This window comes from Coenobita brevimanus, chromosome 106 (assembly GCF_032717465.1).
Source record: "Coenobita brevimanus isolate Jiangsu-jjx chromosome 106, ASM3271746v2, whole genome shotgun sequence".
In the NCBI taxonomy this organism is placed as follows: Eukaryota; Metazoa; Arthropoda; class Malacostraca; order Decapoda; family Coenobitidae; genus Coenobita; species Coenobita brevimanus.
In genome coordinates, this window is record NC_137059.1 from 1,904,128 (window position 1) to 1,922,068 (window position 17,941).

General features: G+C 44.8%; 2 protein-coding genes across 2 annotated transcripts in view; both read right to left on the bottom strand.

The window, feature by feature from the left end:
- Positions 1 to 1,530, bottom strand: part of LOC145416475 (dynein axonemal heavy chain 6-like) — a 53,486-nt gene extending 51,956 nt beyond the window's left edge. The window contains exons 1-2 of the mRNA XM_080285431.1: positions 1,450 to 1,530; positions 835 to 948 (exon numbers count right to left, since the gene is read on the bottom strand). Coding sequence (XP_080141557.1) covers positions 835 to 948; positions 1,450 to 1,530 — 195 coding nt within the window. The remainder of the gene's footprint in view (positions 1 to 834; positions 949 to 1,449) is intronic.
- A 13-nt stretch (positions 1,531 to 1,543) lies between these two features.
- On the bottom strand, positions 1,544 to 15,098 carry LOC145416476 (dynein axonemal heavy chain 6-like). Its single transcript, XM_080285432.1, has 14 exons — positions 15,003 to 15,098; positions 14,293 to 14,579; positions 13,784 to 13,928; positions 13,120 to 13,311; positions 12,587 to 12,743; positions 12,039 to 12,135; positions 10,290 to 10,401; positions 9,521 to 9,699; positions 8,670 to 8,872; positions 5,337 to 5,511; positions 4,574 to 4,703; positions 3,629 to 3,712; positions 1,974 to 2,199; positions 1,544 to 1,578 (listed from the first exon to the last, which is right to left on the bottom strand). Exons 1-14 carry the CDS (start codon positions 15,096 to 15,098, stop codon positions 1,544 to 1,546), a joined length of 2,118 nt encoding a protein of 705 aa, XP_080141558.1.
- Positions 15,099 to 17,941: the final 2,843 nt, after the last annotated feature.

Genomic DNA, 17,941 nt, shown 5'->3' on the forward strand with positions numbered 1-17,941 from the left:
TAGAACTCGAAATCATGTGGAGAGGATGGAGAGTGACAGACTGACGAGGAAAGTGTATCAGTGTGAGGTGGAGGGGAAGAGAGGGAGGGGAAGGCCAAGGATGAGATGGAGGGATAGAGTGGAGAGGTATATGAGAGAGGGGTGTGTGAATTGGGAGCAGGGCAGTGAAATGGCGGGGGACAGGGTGACGTGGAGGCGATTTGTTTGTGGCCTGATTTTTGCATATACCAAAATAATGGTCTTGTTTATTTTGTTTATCTTCTCCTTCTTCTTCTCCTCCTCCTCCTCCTTCTTCTTCTTCTTCTCATCCTTCTTCTATTTCTCCTTCTCCTCCTCCTCCTCCTCCTTCTCCTTCTTCTCTTCCTTCTTCTCTTTCTTCTTCGCCTCCTCCTCCTTCTCTTTCTCCTTTCTGTATAGGGCTCTGTAATATTCCTAGCACCTCTCCCTTACAACTTTGTCACTATTCCATGCATTCCTCCTTTACAAATTTACTATCCTACGTTAATCCATCCTTGTACTTAATCTGCAGATAACAGAACGGCATAAATAACATAAAAAAAATTGATAAGCTGTAAAATGGAAACTAAATCGCTAAGGGAGAGGTGTTACAAAATCTTCAGAAAAAAAAAAATGTCTATCCCTGTCCTAGTCATTCTGGTCCCCATATATAGGTAGGGATCATATTTTTTTCTTTACCTAACCTCTTAAAAACTCTCCCTCCTTCCCTCCTTCCCGCTCTTCCTCTTTATCTATCTATCTATCTGTGTATCTGTCTATCTATCTGTGTATCTATCTATCTGTCTGTCTATCTATCTATCTATCTATTTATTTTACCTGGTACCACAGCCTCGTCAGCTCCTCCCACTCAGACAAGGACCTCCAGAGCAGCATCTTGAGGGATATCTCCTCCTCCACTTCCACCAGCTCCTTGAACGGGTACACCTCCATCTGGGGGTCGAGGAGGAGGTGAGAATATTGGTAGGGAACATACAGGGTAGATGCTCAGTCTGCTGGTGTGGGCGTGGGTGGAAGTAGAAAATGAATAAATAATGCAGGGTAGACTCTTCTAAAAGTGACTGAGTGGTCCCAGAAACACGTGAAAAAGTGCCCAGTGAAGTGGAATGGAAGAGTTATATTATGGGCCAGACTATATGCAGATTATCTCTATCTTTCCATGTATCTATCCATCTATCTGTATATCTATTTAATGCATCAGAGTATACATAACTTATTCACAAAGGAAGGACTATGTGTACGTGCAATATTGTGTTAGGGAAATATTCAAGTTATGTGTGTATATACTTCGAACCTGGCCTGCCTTGTGTGATTGCCTGTGCACGGATGGTTGATTTTTGCAGCCCATAACACATTCAGTGCTAAGGAGGAACGGGCGTGTGTTGGGGAATAATATCTACATTCTTATCAAGGTAATATCGTGTATGAGTGTACCTGGAATCTGGCCTGGTGTTGAGTGATGCTGGATGCCTGTGTACGGATGGTTAAGGCTCGGGACTCCGCCGCCTCCAGCATCTTCAGCGCCTCCTCACGGTCGCTGGTCACTCGCAGGAACCTCAAGGCCTGTGGAATTCAAAGCCATGGATGTATATGCAGGGTATAAGTGTAAAGCATTAGGTGGTTAACCTTGGGCTAATTTTTCGTTGTAAATCCCATATCAACTGTTTCAAATCTCAACCACTACGGAGCTACAGTTACAATACTCTTTTCACTCCAACTTGGCCTAAAATTTCCATCACCCCTTCGCTTTTTTACTCAAACTTGGCCTAAAATTTCCATCTCCCCACCTTGAATGTTGAGTTGTGACAGTAGATTAACACCAGAATATGATGCTAGTTACAAGAAGTGTGATGGAAAGGATGTAGACCTGCAGTGCTGCCTTATTCCGTCACTAAGCTAAAAGAAATAAGCTGCAAAAGGACAAAGAACTAGGCCAAGTTAAGATGAGAAGAGTATACTGATGTTCAAGGTGAGTTTTGTGGGAGACCATTTTCGCATTCCTCCGCCTCTGTTTACCTGGACCTGCTCTGCCAGTTTTGCCGTCTCCGCGTCCACCTCCTGCACTTCCTTCTCCAGCAGTTGACCCAGTTTGCGCACGGATGAGGGCCGCTCCATCAGGCTGCGGTGAATGGACTTGCGCAGCCTCTTTACCTCCTTCTGCAGCGCCTCGTACTTGTTATGCACCTGACGGGGACAGGAGAAAGTTGGTGAGGGTGCAAATGAAGTAGAGCCTAAAGTTCGCCTACTTTTGCACTGCGTCTTCTTCACACTTAGGCCATGTCCGTCACTTCCCTCCCTGCGGCACCATATCAGGGACAAAATTTCGCTTGCTAATTCAGTGCATCTACTGGGCACTTCAAGGCATGTCCATCGCTTTCCTTCCAGACGCATCTTATGGGCAGATGCGCATACCAAGCCTCGCTCAGCTTTAGAAATATTTGAAACCATTGGAAAGTAAGAAGCAGAAGAACTGAAATATTGGGAGAACTTTTGTCTGAGGCATATAAAAGTTTGATGACAGTCCCCTGCCAGCTCTGTCCTACATTCCATAGTTCTCGTGCCTCGTCGAATGTGTGAGAGGATCCTTCTTTCTAATATACTATTTGTTTTTTTTTGGGGGGAAGGGGTGATTCATATTGCAGTCACATAAAAACATCTCTCGTAACATCTTCCACCGCCACAGCCATCAGGGAAGCATCTGTAAATTATTGGTTGTGACTGAACCACGGATAACAAAAGTACTGTTGCCCCTCCTACTTCACTCTCCACGGACCTTGAAAATAAGTCTGGTGAATCCAAAGCAAACGACACTGATGACACTGTGGCAAAATTAAAAAAAAAACATAAGTGTGTCATCAGCGTCGGTTGTTGAGGATTCATGAGGCAGATCGTCAAGTCCATGGCAAGAGAAGCAGATGAAGGGGAGAGGATTTCTGTTGTCGATTGTGCAGAAATTTATTTAGGACACTATCTTCCTGTATCCACTAGACTATCTTCGGTATAATCATCAGTCTATCCTTCTATCCATCAGTCTATCCTGTTTCTATCCATCCTTCTATCCTCCATCCGTAGAGCCAAACTTATGTCGGGATGAAGAGCGATTTGTTTTTTTATAATCATTTAGTCAGTCCATTTCCTTCAGTCAGTCCTCTATATCTCCCCCATCTATCTATTCATTCATCTATCTTCTATCTATCCATCCATCTACTATCTACCAAGCCAAACATACCTCAAGATAGAGAGTGTTTTGCTAACCTTACATCTCGTGGCAGGCATCTCGCATTCACTATCAGTCAGTCATCCATCACTCTATTTCCACATCTCTCACTATTCTCACTATTTCTCTCTCTCTCTCTCTCTCTCTCCCTTTCTCTCTCTCTCTCTCTCCATCATTCTATCGTCCATCCATCCGGCCAACTCACCCTCATCTCGAGTCCTTTATCAGTCAGTCCAGCTCTTTATTCCCCTATCTTTCATCTAAGTCTATAATTTATCCATCCATCTAACTTCCACGTATCCCCTATCTATTTATCTTCAATTTCTCACTCCTTCTTCTCTGTATCTTCTGTCTATCCATCAATCCATCCATCTATCGTCCAGTCAACCAACATACCTCAGGATGGAGTGTGATGTGGTAACCTTGTATCATTTGGTAGGCACCGCGAATCACCTTTTCTTCCTTGTTTACACCTTCCATCTGAAATAAAGATATCACAGTTAGGTCATGCGTTTGATTTGGGAAGGTGTGTGGCGCCATCTGTTGCTGAGACTTAGGGAACGGGCTAGTTAATCTCCACCCAGAGTTCAGTACACAGAAAAAAATATCTTGCTCTACTCTTATATTAAATACGTTGTTATTGCTTATTGTTATGGCTGTTGTTAATGTTATTGGGGTTACTATTGCTCTTATTATTGCTTTTATTGTTCTTCTTCTTGTTCACCTTACTGTAGACCCAGGTAAACGTAAAGGTGAACCAGTGGACAGCAGAACTCAGACCACCTAAACCGGACGCTCCCGAAGATAATACTGATTAAGTTTTGTTGTGTTGTTTGTGTTGTGTGAGATAGGTAAATGAGGTGATGAGATGTGTTATGAGAGTGTGATGCGTGAGGTGAGAGAAACTGGGTGAGTGAGGTGAATGAGGTGAGGAAATGTGCAAGTGAAGTGAAAGAAAATTGTGATAGGGACGTCTAGAGATATGAAGAATAAAATGTTAGGAATATGATAACGGAATGAAAGGGTCGGTTTCTTGAGATGATCCACCATACTTTCTTGACCTAAATTTGCTTCTTGACATTTACGAACCTACTCCTTGACCATTATGAACCAGCTCCTTGGCTATGTGCTGTTCCAACCTACTTCTTAACCTCCTGGCATTTCTAACCTACTCCTCGACCTCTATACCTTGACCCCTGTGACTTGTTTTGACCTCCTCCTCGACCTGTACTGACATGCTCCTTGACTGGCATGTTCTAACTTACGAGTACTCCTTGACCTCTGTGTTCCATACCTTGACTCTTGTGACCTGTTCTCACCTGCTCCTTGACCTGTACTGACCTGCTCCTTGACCTCTGTGACGTAGTTGAGTAGCGTCACCACTTGTTGTGCTGTGACGGGTGCCAGTTCCAGTCCCAGCCACTTGTCATTAGCGTCCGCCAGTAACGCACGTACCCTCTGATCGAACCCTCTGACGGGGATAAATATGCGCAGAAAATATTAGTCTATGAATCAGCTAGGATGAGATGGAGGGATGGAAGGGAGAGGTATATGAGAGAAGGAGGTGTAAGCTGGGGAAAGGGCACCGAAATGTCAGGGGACAGGGCGACGTGGAGACGGTTTTGATGAAGTAGAGAGGTAAACGAGGGAAGGGGTGAAGTTGGGAGGACAGAGAAATGGCAGGGAACAGGGCGACATGGAGATGATTTGTTGGTGGCCACCCCTTGCGGGATTGAGGCGTCTGACCATAGATAGACAGACAGATAGATCAACAAGATAGTAACCAAAGTCATGGTAGTTTGCTTCCCATACCTCAGTGGCAGATCAAGACAACAGTATGGGTCTATGTTCTTTCCATTGCACTTCTTCTTGACTAGTATCGTATTCCGGTGTTAATCTCATGCTACAACTTAGCATTCAAGATGGAGAGATGATAGTTTTAGGACGAGTTAAAATCTATATCTTTTCCATAGCACTTCTTCTTGACTAGCATCATTCTAGTGTTAGTCTCATGCTTCAACGCTGCATTTAAAGATGGAGAGATGGCAATTTTAGGCCAAGCTAAAGTGAAAAGAGTATAATATAAAGAGTTGCCTAGACGTACTGGGTAACTTCCTGGTGCATACGCTGCTGTTGTGTCCTTAGAGAGGAGACCAACACCCTCCTGGCCTGCGTCTGGTCTAGCTGCAGTAAGCCCAGATACACCACCTCCTTCAGACCCTTTGCACACCCAACCAGACCCTCCACTCGAGCAAGTTCAGCCCCTACCTCGCTTAGCTCTGTAAAAGGGAAGTTATATTCAACGCCATCATCATCGTCATCGTCAGTCATCATTATTATCGTCTTCGTCATCATCATCATCATCCTGACTTTCTCCTCACCTTAGGATGGGGTGAGGTAGGACTGTGAATTAAATGAAAGAGAAAGTACAAGTCACCAACACAAGCAATGAATATGGCCACGTAGTTATACACACATAAGTCAAGCCTTCGACATCTTGGTTCCATCTCACAAGCACAACTATTAGCATGCATTTTTATACATCTCTCTTCATAGACGCTTTTCACATACACTTTCTGGACTATCATAAATAAAAATATGGACCAAAATTCAAGCTTCGAAACCCTAACTTCATGACAATCTGAATATAGAGTACATTGTTTTCTTATATAGTTCTCTTCATAGTTCTTTTTTAATGCGGAACTGAGCAGTGTGGAGGGCCGCCATTAGGTGACCAAGGCCGACGTATGCAAGGATTCTGGAGGCTTTATAGACGATACAAACGATACGAAATACACCTGTTACGCTGAATTATGAAGGAAAATGAGAAAAATTCCCCCCTACATTGCACACAAGCATTTCCGCCAACAATTACCCCCAGCCACAGTCAACCGTACCTACTCCCTTTCCGGCAATTAACCACTTCACTACGATGACTTCTCTTGTTACTCATGCTGACGTCAGACGATTTATTCAGCTTAAGGGAAACGAACTGAACTGGAGGGGTTGGATAAAACCTTCGTCAACCCATTATCAGTATTTTTGTTCTTTCTTAGGGTTAATAAAATGGTTTGGAGTTAGCAAGAGAAAGAATAATACGTCCTGGAGCTGAAGGGGCTAACACACACACACACACACACACACACACACACACACACACACACACACACACACACACACACACACACAGAAAGATCCGCTCCTTGTGTCCTTGAGGAATGAGTGGAAAAAATGGGAAACACAGAGAGAGGAAATGCTATTCTGGTGACTACAGTGATGTCATATAAAGGACACACACACACACACACACACACACACACACACACACACACACACACACACACACACACACACACACACTATTTATTGTATTTATGCAAAAGGGAAGTAATCCAGACATTAAAGGCGAGAGTAATCAGTTGTTCGTCCCTGAGCGGTACTACATGATCAATAAACACCAAGATTCACATTCGCTTGGAGTACCTTAGCCCACTAGACCTCCGGCGTTCACTTCGTTATATGATTACCACCCAACGACACGTAGTAAATGATTTAGTAGGTAAAAAGAAACCACAGGGATTGTCATTTAGTGTAGTGTCACCTGAAAGTAGGACTACATCAAGTGAGTGGATAGTGGGTGCTCTCACTGACCACAGAATACACCAACAGGAAGCCCAAGACCCACCATCAAGTGTAGGGCCATCTGAAAGTAGCGTTACATCAAGTGAGTGGATGGTGGGTGCCCTCATTGACCACGAAATACACCAAGGAGAAGCCAAGACCCACAGCCATCTCTCAGTGCGTCCTTGGTGAATGAGTGAGAAGGTGGGGACGTTGGGAGGGGGAAAATAGCTTCTAGTGACCACAGAGATGTCTTAGCTACGACGTGTGTGTGTGTGTGTGTGTGTGTGTGTGTGTGTGTGTGTGTGTGTGTGTGTGTGTGTGTGTGTGTGTGTGTGTGTGTGTGTGTGTGTGTGTGTGTGTGTGTGTGTGCGTGCGTAGAATATACTAGGTACGGAACATTACACCCAAGGTTACGATATTCCATTGTATGTCTGGGTGTGTGTTGAGGTGTGGGTGTGCGTATGCGTGGGTGGGTGTGGGCTCTGAGTGTCGCAGGGTGTGTTATGGTGTTAGGGTGAGGTGGGAATGTTGGGTTGTGTCGGTGTGAGTAGTAGGGTGGGGTAGGAATGTGTGGAAGAGAGAGATGCGTATGTGGTGAGGTGGGACGAATATGTGTGTGTGTGTGTGTGTGTGTGTGTGTGTGTGTGTGTGTGTGTGTGTGTGTGTGTGTGTGTGTGTGTGTGTGTGTGTGTGTGTGTGTTCTTTGAGTGTACGTTGGATACTCTAGGTACGAAGGTTTGTAGCCAAGGTTATGATATTTCATTGTGTGTTGTTAAGGTGTGTGTAAGGATCGTAGGAAGTGGTGGTGTGTGTGTGTGTGTGTGTGTGTGTGTGTGTGTGTGTGTGTGTGTGTGTGTGTGTGTGTGTGTGTGTGTGTGTGTGTGTGTTCTAGTCATGGGCACTGTTATTACTGCACAAACAACCACAACATTGCTTAGTGTCCATCCCTACATGTAATTCGAGGAAGCCTTATCTGTACCATCGTTTCCAGTTTAACAGATCCCCTGGTAGCGAAGGGGTTAATGGAAGCTACATCTAACCCCTCCAAGTACAAAGACTCTACCCCCACACGCAACCCTCCCAGCACACAATCCCCCCCACACAACGCTCCCCCTCCTCACAACCTCCGTACCCACACCGGATAGCGGTACTTTTGCGGACATTCCTCAGCCTTCACCCCAAACCCCTTACATTGTGTCCAACCACTTCCATACCACTACTGTTATAAATTCCTTCCTTCTGATACTTCATCCTAATTACGTAAATACTTTCCTCATCCTTTGTCTTAGTTCTCACTCCACTGACGTTATTTAGATATTTTCCCTCCACATCCTCCTCTTCCACATCTTACTTTCCACATTTAGACGCTTCTTCCTTACTATTACTCTATCCCCTTCCATCGAACCCTGGGTCCCTTGGTTTAAAGAAGTATGGTTTTATGTTCCCATCTTATTTTTCTCAGTCTTCGTATATTACTGTAGATTTCCTTTCTTCTCTCTTCTACGAGTATATGTCTTTATCCATGAACACTGACACACACACACACACACACACACACACACACACACACACACACACCCTATCTCTTTCTCTATATCTCTATCTCTGTCTTCGTCTTTGTCTGTCTGTCAGCACGTCAAAAAATCACACCACCACCAACTTCAGGAATTCCCATCAGTCTAGGCCAATACGCACTTCCTCTCCCAGCCTCGCTCTGTCCTTGATGTTGCTCCTGAACAATCGGAAGTACTCTCTCTCTCTCTCTCTCTCTCTCTCTCTCTCTCTCTCTCTCTCTCTCTCTCTCCGTCCTTACCTCGTCCTTGAAGCTCGTCCTCGTGGCCACCTTTCGCCCCCGCCTGCCTTAGCAAGTCCTCCAGGGGTGCCACCTCGGCCTCCACCCTGCGCCATCCCTCCTCCACCACCCCCACTATCTCCTCCATGGTCGTCCTCAAGTACACGTCGTCCTCCAGCATGATCCTCAAGACAGGGTTCTCCTCGTAAGACATTGAGCTCAACCTTGGGGAGGAAGAAATATTACTCCATTTAATCAGGTGACAAAATTGTTTTCCATTCTTGAGAAGGGCGAGTTTTTATTTATTTATTTATTTAAGTGGGGGAGAGGGTGAAAGCTACACTTATTCAACCCTACCCCCCCCAGCTCGAAAAAAATATCATGTAAAGCTAGCAAGATTAAACTCATGTCCTCAAACTGAAGAGGTAAAACACTTCAGCCCAAGGACGTCATCTTTACTTGCGTCACCTTCAAATGTACTCGTAACCAAGGAAAGATCGCTCGTACGTATGGCCTTAACTTTACTACACTGGTGCCTTATCTATTTTATTATCACCATTATCAAAGGAGTGTAGTTAGTAAAGGGAGAGTCTTTTCGAGCAAGAGATAAAAATTTCTCTTACTATTTTTTACTACCAAGGACTTTAAAGTTGAATAAAATTGTTTGGGGAGAACGAGAATGAAATATAAAGGGTAATTAGACCTCACTTTTTTTTTACGTATGTCAACCCTAGAATTTCACACACACACACACACACACACACACACACACACACACACGAGAAAAAACTCACGAACACTACTGAGTTGCTTTTTCTCCCTCTGCCTCTCCTCTCTCTCTCTCTCTCTCTCTCTCTCTCTCTCTCTCTTACTTATGGTGTGGTGCGAAGTAGGGCAGCAGAGGGTGTGTTGACATGACAGCTGCCTCACACGCCCTTAGCACCGCCCTCACGCCGCCCACAAGGCCCTCCCGCCCAGGCCACACCACCACCTCACTCCCCTCCACACGCGCCTCCACCAGGAACACCGATCCACCCTCCGCACTGTCGTCCTGAAGGGGTTGCTGCAGTGAAAGAGTGATACATTAAAAAAAGAAAAAAAAAGAGAGAAAAAAGAAGGGAGAAAAGGTAGAACAATGGATATCTGTGAAATGTGAGATATATAGTACGAAAATTCTTAATCGCTCATCATTATTTTCATATTCATTTTTATCAGACATCATCATCATCAACAATAACAACAACTACAGCAAGTTATCATCATCCTTATCATCATCATCATCATCCTTATCATCAGCATTATTATCATCATTATTATTAGCAGAAGACGCAATCATCATCATCAATAGAAGCAGCAGAAGCAATCATCATCATCATCATCACACTCATCATTACCATCATCATCATCATCATCACACTCATCATCATCGTTATCATCCTCATCAGCTGTTATCATCCTTTGCACCATCCTCAGCATTATCATCATCATCATCACCAGCAGCAGCAGAGGTAATTATCATCATCCTCATAATCATCATCATCATCATCATTTCCGCAAACTCCCACATGATCAACCCACGCAAAACATTTCTCACAGATCCATTTCCCCCCATGTCTCCCTTTCCCGCCCTCTCTCCCTCACCTCCTCCTCCTGCTGGCGTGCGGGCGTGAGGGCGCGCATGAGGCTGGCCAGGGTATTGTGGAGGACGGTGCGTAGAGTCGAGGCTATCATCAGATCCACCACACGTACCATCCTGAAGGGAGTTTGAAGGAAAGTGAAGGAGTTTGAAGGAGTTTGAAGAAGTGTGAAGGAGTTTGAAGGAGTGTGAAGGATTTTGAAGGAGTCTGAAGGAGTCTGAAGGCGTTTGAAGGAGTACAAAGGTGTTTAGAAGATTACAGTAAAAAAACATGCTGAACTGCAGTACTGTCTTTTTCGGCTAATTGTAGGGTGAAAAATATGGCAATAGAACAAAAATTTCCGCCTAGACAAGGTAATGACGCATAGCTAAATATAGTCTTCATTAATCGCTTCAGTATTAGGCCAGTGTCTTAAGAAGAATCATATCCTCTGGTAGAAAGCACAATCACTTAAAAGACGCCACTGTGTTATAATTAAGATGCTCAGTCTCCTCTTCCTTTACCTCCAGCTCAAGTAAAGATCCTCAACCTCCTCTTCCTCTACCTGTCAACCTCCTCTTCCTTTACCTGTCAACTTCCACCTCCTTTACCTTCAACTTTCGCTTCCTTTACTAATTGATCTTCTCTTCCCACACCTCCCTCTACATAGCCTTCTCTTCCGTTTCCTCTCAACCCTCTCTTCCTTTACCTCCCTCTACTCAACCTTCTTTTCCTTTTCCTCTCAACCTTCCTTTCCTTTACCTCCCCCCTACTCAACCTCCTCTTCCTCTCCCTCCAAAACATACAATCCTTAACTGTATCCTCCCACACCCAATCTCTCACCTCCCTTTTCGCCCACATCATCCTGGGGGCCCTTATGTTAAATTGAGACGGACAGCTTCCCTCATTGTGCCTTCTCTGTCACCCGCTGAGCTATTGTAAACACATCTGTGATTTCTATGGCCTGTTGATTCCAAGTGTGAATATACTCCTTTTACTCTAACCTGGTCTAAAATTGCCATCTCTCCATCTTGAATACACAGTTTAACAATAGGCTGGCAGTAGAATATGATGCTAGTCACGAAGAAGTAGTATGGAAGGCATGAAGAACCGCAACCTTGCCTTTTACTCCCGCTGGACTACGTGAATTAAAATGTAAAAGGACGATAATCTGTGCCAAGTTAAGGCAAAAGGAGTATAGGACATTAATTTGCTTCAGTCCATTGGCAGATCGTCTTTTTCATTTAGACAGAGTACTACCAGACGATTTTATTCAGTTTTCGAAGGGCTATAAACTAACCATTCCAGTTCAATAAATCTCCTCTGTGCTCACTATTACGCAGACCAAACCTGACATCACCTAACCTAACTGTGAAACCTTCATGCTTTTCTAGAATAAGGTTAGAGACGAAGGATGCCAAGGTTAGGACCGGAGTAGTGGCTTTTGTGGTTAGATTAGGTCGTGTTAGGTTAGGTTAGGGTTGTGTAATATCCATAAGGATGCTGTGTAACTAAAATTAACTGGGGAGAGTAATATGAGATGGAGGGGTGGAGGAGAGAGGTATACTAGGGAGGTTGGTGTACTGTAAGTTGCAGGGAGGGCAGCGAAATGGCATGGGACAAGGTGACACGGAGGCGATCTGTTTGTGGCCACCCCATACTGGATTAAGGCGTCTGGCTATAGACAGATGGACAGATAGATAGACAGAATATGAGAAAAAGGATGTCCAAACTAGAGGGGCACTCAGTAGAACGCATACCCCCGCACACTCACTTGAGGACGGAAGTGTGGGAGTGTCGTGTGAGGGTGGATGAGCCAGTGGTGCTTCTGGGGGAGCCGACACGCTTCTCGCCACTCAGCAACTCAGACCCTGCATAAGACAAGGATAGCAGCAGTGACTGAATGAGCTAATATTCTGCTTAATCATACTTGTACTTACTTTCATATGTTTACTTAATGATTTAACACCTTAATCATACTTCGAGTCTTCTGAAACATTCTTACACTTATTAAGACACTATTTTGTATTTAATCATAAGTCATTTTCTCTGACCGTCAATGTGTGTCTGTCTGTCTGTCTTAGCATTACGACTGAGGCATAGCATCGACCGCATCACCTCGGTCTCGACTTCGACCTCCACCTCCACAGCTGACCCTGGGCTTGACCCCTATCTCGAGGCCAGATGAAAAGTATTAAGGTCACGTAATACTTCCGAGGCAAAATTCAGGTGACGGAGCAAGAGGTAGATTCCAAAACAAACAAACATGCAAACACACACACACACACAAACTCTCTCTCTCTCTCTCTCTCTCTTTCTTACCGTCAAGGTCCTGGGGTGCGTCGTCGGAGTGTGTCATAGCCGCCACCACCTGAAGGAGTAGAGTCCTGTAGGAAGCCAGACGCGTCCTCACCACCTCCAGCCTCTCTTCCTGCACCCCTACCCACGCATCCACACTACACGGCTCCTCACACCCCACCTGTCCATTGAAGTCACTCTAATATTTCATTCTTCTGTTGTACACTCGGCATTAAAAGTCCTGCTGCTTTTCCTGTTCTTCTGTTTAAGGACTTTGAAAATCAGTGTGGTGAATCAGCAGTATCTGACAGTGATAGTTTTATTTAGCAATAGATCAGTGTCATTAGTGTACCCATCCCTACACCCCTACACCCCTACACACACACACACACACACACACACACACACACACACTCACCACAACTCCCCCACGCACACACCACATCCCCCACACAGTGACACACACCTATACTCACCCCTCCCCACCCACACACACCATTCACTCCTTACCCTCACCCACCAACCCGCTCACCACTCCCCCACCACCCACAACCCACCTGCAGAAGGCCCATATGAGAAATGCGATGAGACAAGGCAGCTACATTAACCAGGGTACCGTGGAAGGGAGGCTGGAGAGTAAGAAGATAGGCCGTCAATCTTATTTTTGCCTCTCTCACTTTGCGCGTTCTTACACTGTGCCGCCACACATGCCACGTCTTACTCAGGCGAAAGTTGCGGAAGAATCGAATCTGGCAGGATGAAAGAGAGACTGAGAGCATGATTTAAGTGATCAGTATTTGTTACTATCATTATCATCTTAACATCAACTTGGACACTGAAAAGTAGGGTTCAGATGATAGTGTGTGTGATCATAATTTGAGATGAAGAATGGTATATAGAATTTTATTGATATCTTAAGGAAGTGAGATGATCTGAGAGGATTTTATTTGCATCCAGAGCATAAACTGAAAAGTGCATGTGCGAATGTGTTCAAGAAAAAATGTATTATTACTGCCTCCTCTGAAATGCTTGCCTTTGCTGGAGTTAATCCCAAGATCAGTGATTGAATGGCAGGTCCCCCTCCCCCTATCACACCACATCACATCACGTCAAACTACACCACACCACTCCACGCCACACCACACCACACCACCTACTCCCCTATCTGCTGTCCTCCTTTTCCTTCTAGCTGCTAAAATTATGAAAACTGAACCCACTAACCTTCCTTAAACGTGAGTAGAGTGACACCTCTCTCTGGAAGTCTGCCATGGACGTGAAGCACACCTCACTCCCCCACACCTGCGTCACCCCGGCACTGCTTAGGATGGCATACTGACTGGCTCCACGCGGCCGTCTTATCACCACGCTGTGTATTATTATTATTATTATTATTATTGTTATTATTGCTATAGCTTTTAATGTTATTGCTATTATGAGACGGTGGGAAGAGATCAAAGGATGGGATGGAGAGGTATATGAGAGAGGGATATGTGAACTGGAGGTGAGAGGGCAGACTGATGGCGGACAGGGTAACATGCAGGTGATTCGTCTGAAGTTATGGTTACAGAACTTGTAGTACAGGTATGTGGGCAATCAAGGGGCAAGGTAAAGTAAGGTAACTGATGTAGCAAGAGTATAGTCGTTGAAATAATTGACAGGAAGCAAAAATAGAATAGCTAAAAAGCGGCAAGGAAAAGGTAGTCAAGAATTTCGACACCCATGGTACTCACTTAAAATCATAAGGGTTGTAGTGTAAGTGGTGAACCGAGAGGCGAGGGGCGAGGTAAAGTAGTGTCCCAGTTTGTTGGACCAGCTGGACCGCCTCACCCAGACTGGCGGGGGGCACGGAGGGGGGCGCTACCAGGGGGGGCAGCCGCACCTCCCACTCCTCCGGGGAGGCCTCAGCAACGGGGGCCAGGGGGGGCAAGGGCAGGGACGTGAGGCTGGGGGGTACTGATCCTGGGGTATGAGGTGTGGGTTCTCCTGGGGTACGAGGCTCTCCCACTTGGATGGTCGGCTGCAACAACAACAACAACAACAAAAACTACAACAAAAGCTACACGAAAAGCTGCAACAAAAGCTACAACAATAGTCAGCAGTATTAAAAGTTTAGAAAAATGTGTGTGTAATTCACCGGGTCGGTCAGGATCACTTAATGGTCGTGATTGTCAGCTTTTTACCCTCCCGGAAGGGAGCTGAGAGCTCATATAGTCCGATCTAAGGGCAAGGCTGTGACCTTCACACAAGCACACACCCGTCCCCTTGCTCAAGGGGGACAGTAACCACCCACTTCGTCAGTGAAACTTTTCGCAACCTGAGCGAGGCGCGAACCCCCGTCCACCAGTTGGCAGGCGGGAACGTTACCACTGCACCAGCGAGCGGTGTGTGTGTGTGTGTGTGTGTGTGTGTGTGTGTGTGTGTGTGTGTGTGTGTGACATACCAGAGTAACTGTAACGCCATGTCTAGGGTGCTCCTCCCCCTCAGCCGCCTTCTGTTGCGCCTGCGCGGTCGACGGTGGGGGCGCAGTCGTGGTCATCCTCCCCTTCCTTCTGGCTGACGGTCGCTGGCATGTAGGGTCATGGAATCAATAATTTTTAAAGTGCTCTCTACATCAACTTCCTATTCTCTGTTCATTTTTACTTGGCCTAAAATTACCATATCTTCCTGTGCTGTATTAATTTTAACTTGGCGCAAAATTGCCATCTGTAAGTCTTGAATTTTGAGTTATAAATAGGGGTGAACGCTAAAATATGATTCTAATCTGAAAAAAAAAAAAGTGCATTGGAGCGGATGTAGAGGGATTGCACTGTCTTATTTTGCAATGGATCTACGGGACATAAGTTGCAAAAGGACGAAAATATCCTGCACGTGAAGGAAAGTGAAAAGGTAAGGAGAAAGTTAAGGTGAATTTGGGTTAAGAAAAGACAAAGATAACACAAAAAATATAGAAATGGTTAAGAACGCCAATTCTCTCAAAATAATGACAAGGTAACATAGGAGTAAAGATATGAGAAGATAATTTATAGATAAGGGGAGACGAAGTTAACTAAAAAAACAACAGGAAAGATATTAAAAGTAGAGAGTTTTGTTTACTTAGGCCAGCTGAGTTGATGTGAATCGACTGCTTTTTACAAGAATACGCATCTTTGTTTTTCCAGATTAGCTAATAGGCTTAATCAGTTCTGCCTGTCTAGCCCTCTGTCTATCTGTCCAGCTATCCGTCTATCTATTGCCCGATGCTGCATTCTATGAGGGGTGGTCCTTCAGGCGTTGCTGTCCTTACTCATTAACAACCCCTCTTTGCACAACACACCTCACACTTCTACATATTTTATACCTTAACTCCGTGTCACTCCCTCTCTCGTCCTAGGCTACCTTTCACTCTATTCATTCTGCTGTTTATGAGGAGAGTACACTGGCTTTGTTTACCTAAATCAGCTGATCGGGGAGTGTATCGGCTGCTTCCTGACCCTCGGCGTAATGAAGAGGGCTCACACGGCGTCCTGTCTCCATAGCAACGGTCAACACTCCCGCACACCACCAGTACAAACAAAAGAAGTCACAGATGAAAACACAGATTAATATACATAGTTGATTTGAATATATTTTAACATATTCTTTCTAAGTTTTTTCCACTGGTATCTGAGTTGCTTGATTTTATTTTTATGTTTCCATTATCATCATCGTCCTCTTTGTCACCTGTAAATTACACAGAGGAAAAGATACTTCTGTTAATGTTTATTTTTTCATGGCTTATATTTGCACTGTTATAATAAGGTGTTTGGTTTATAACTTTTATCATCATCATCATCAATCATCCCTATCGTTTTCATTACTGTCACTGTCATCATTATAATCATCATCAATCTCCACCTCCACCACCACCACCACCATCACCATAATAATCATCATCATAATTTATCATCCTTTTTATCTTTAAGCACTGAACAAACTATATCATCTAGTCTTATTCAAAATACCCTCCACAACCATCCCTACCCTTCCTCCTCTCGGAATTTAAGAACATAATTATTACACATATATCTAAAAAGACCAGTCAGGATTTTTAGTGAGGCTGTCAGAGTGCCCCCAGAAATTTATGATTCTTTACCCTCCCTTCCCGGTGGTGGAGAGGGACGCCTTCACGTGGTGGCACCGATAGAACGGAAGATCTGCCCGGTTATACAGACGTCCCTAAACCCCCTCTCTATCCCCGAAAAGGAGGATGGTGGGCTGCAAGAGGAGGGGAACTTCAGCCTGCAGTCCACTGGGTTCACGTTTCAAATAGGCTTAGGGTTGCAGCTACTACTATACTCCCTTAACTTTAGGTGTAAAACAACCATCCATCTTGAATGCTGATCTGTAACAAGAGACTGACTCATATATGGCGCTAGTCACGAGGAAGTGCTATGGGGAGGATGTGGAGCCGTACTGATGTCTTATTCTGCCACTGAGCTACGGGAAATAAGCTGAAAAATTGTGAAAACACCAAAGTTAAAGTGAAATACTGAAAATAGTCCAGTTAAAGTGAATGAATTATACAAACGTCCCCTCTCCTTCTTCCCCTCCAAGACCATCACCATCTCAGCCTTCGGGGTCGAGAATACTTGACCAGAAAAAATACGACCACTACTACTGTTATTACTACGACTGCTACGACCACGACTACTATTTCTACGACTGCTACTGCTACTACTACTAATAACAATAATAATAATGTTCCTTACTTTCTTATATGCCAGAGGGATTTGGAACTAGATGAAAGGAAACATGCTTATATACAAGATGTTGTGAATGAATAGTCTCTCTCTCTCTCTCTCTCTCTCTCTCTCTCTCTCTCTCTCTCTCACTCTCTCTCTCTCTCTCTCTCGGCCTCTCTGTCTCTATGTATGTATGTATGTATGTATGTACCTTTTTTCCGGCCGTTTTATTTCCTTTTCTATCGCAACGGAGAATAACAGGAAACGGGACGAGGATGGACGGAAGGCAGGGCGGACGTGTCTTAAGACCTGATGTTCTTACTATTGATCTACATGTGGAGGAACGCACTGGACACCAAGCGATCAATGTGTGTGTGTGTGTGTGTGTGTGTGTGTGTGTGTGTGTGTGTGTGTGTGTGTGTGTGTGTGTGTGTGTGTGTGTGTGTGTGTGTGTGTTTACAATTATATATACCCCGACACACACCCACACTCACACACCCACTCCCCCTCACACCTTCTTTCCCCACACACACAAACACACAGACACCTCCCATAAACAAAGCAATTATCACCCCAAGAATGGCGTTCCTACGACAGACTAATTTTCTTAACCCAGGGTCACTCCTACATCTCTGGGGACGCTTTCTCGCAGCCCACGCCATCACAAGATCCTCCATTG

Coding starts and splice junctions, on each gene's coding strand:
- LOC145416476 (XM_080285432.1), bottom strand. CDS start 15,098: ATGACCACGACTGCGCCCCCACCGTCGACCGCGCAGGCGCAACAGAAG. Junction 10,402..12,038: donor TCCCACACTTCCGTCCTCAA/GTGAGTGTGCGG, acceptor AACTCCCTTCAG/GATGGTACGTGTGGTGGATC. Junction 9,700..10,289: donor CACGCCAGCAGGAGGAGGAG/GTGAGGGAGAGA, acceptor CAACCCCTTCAG/GACGACAGTGCGGAGGGTGG.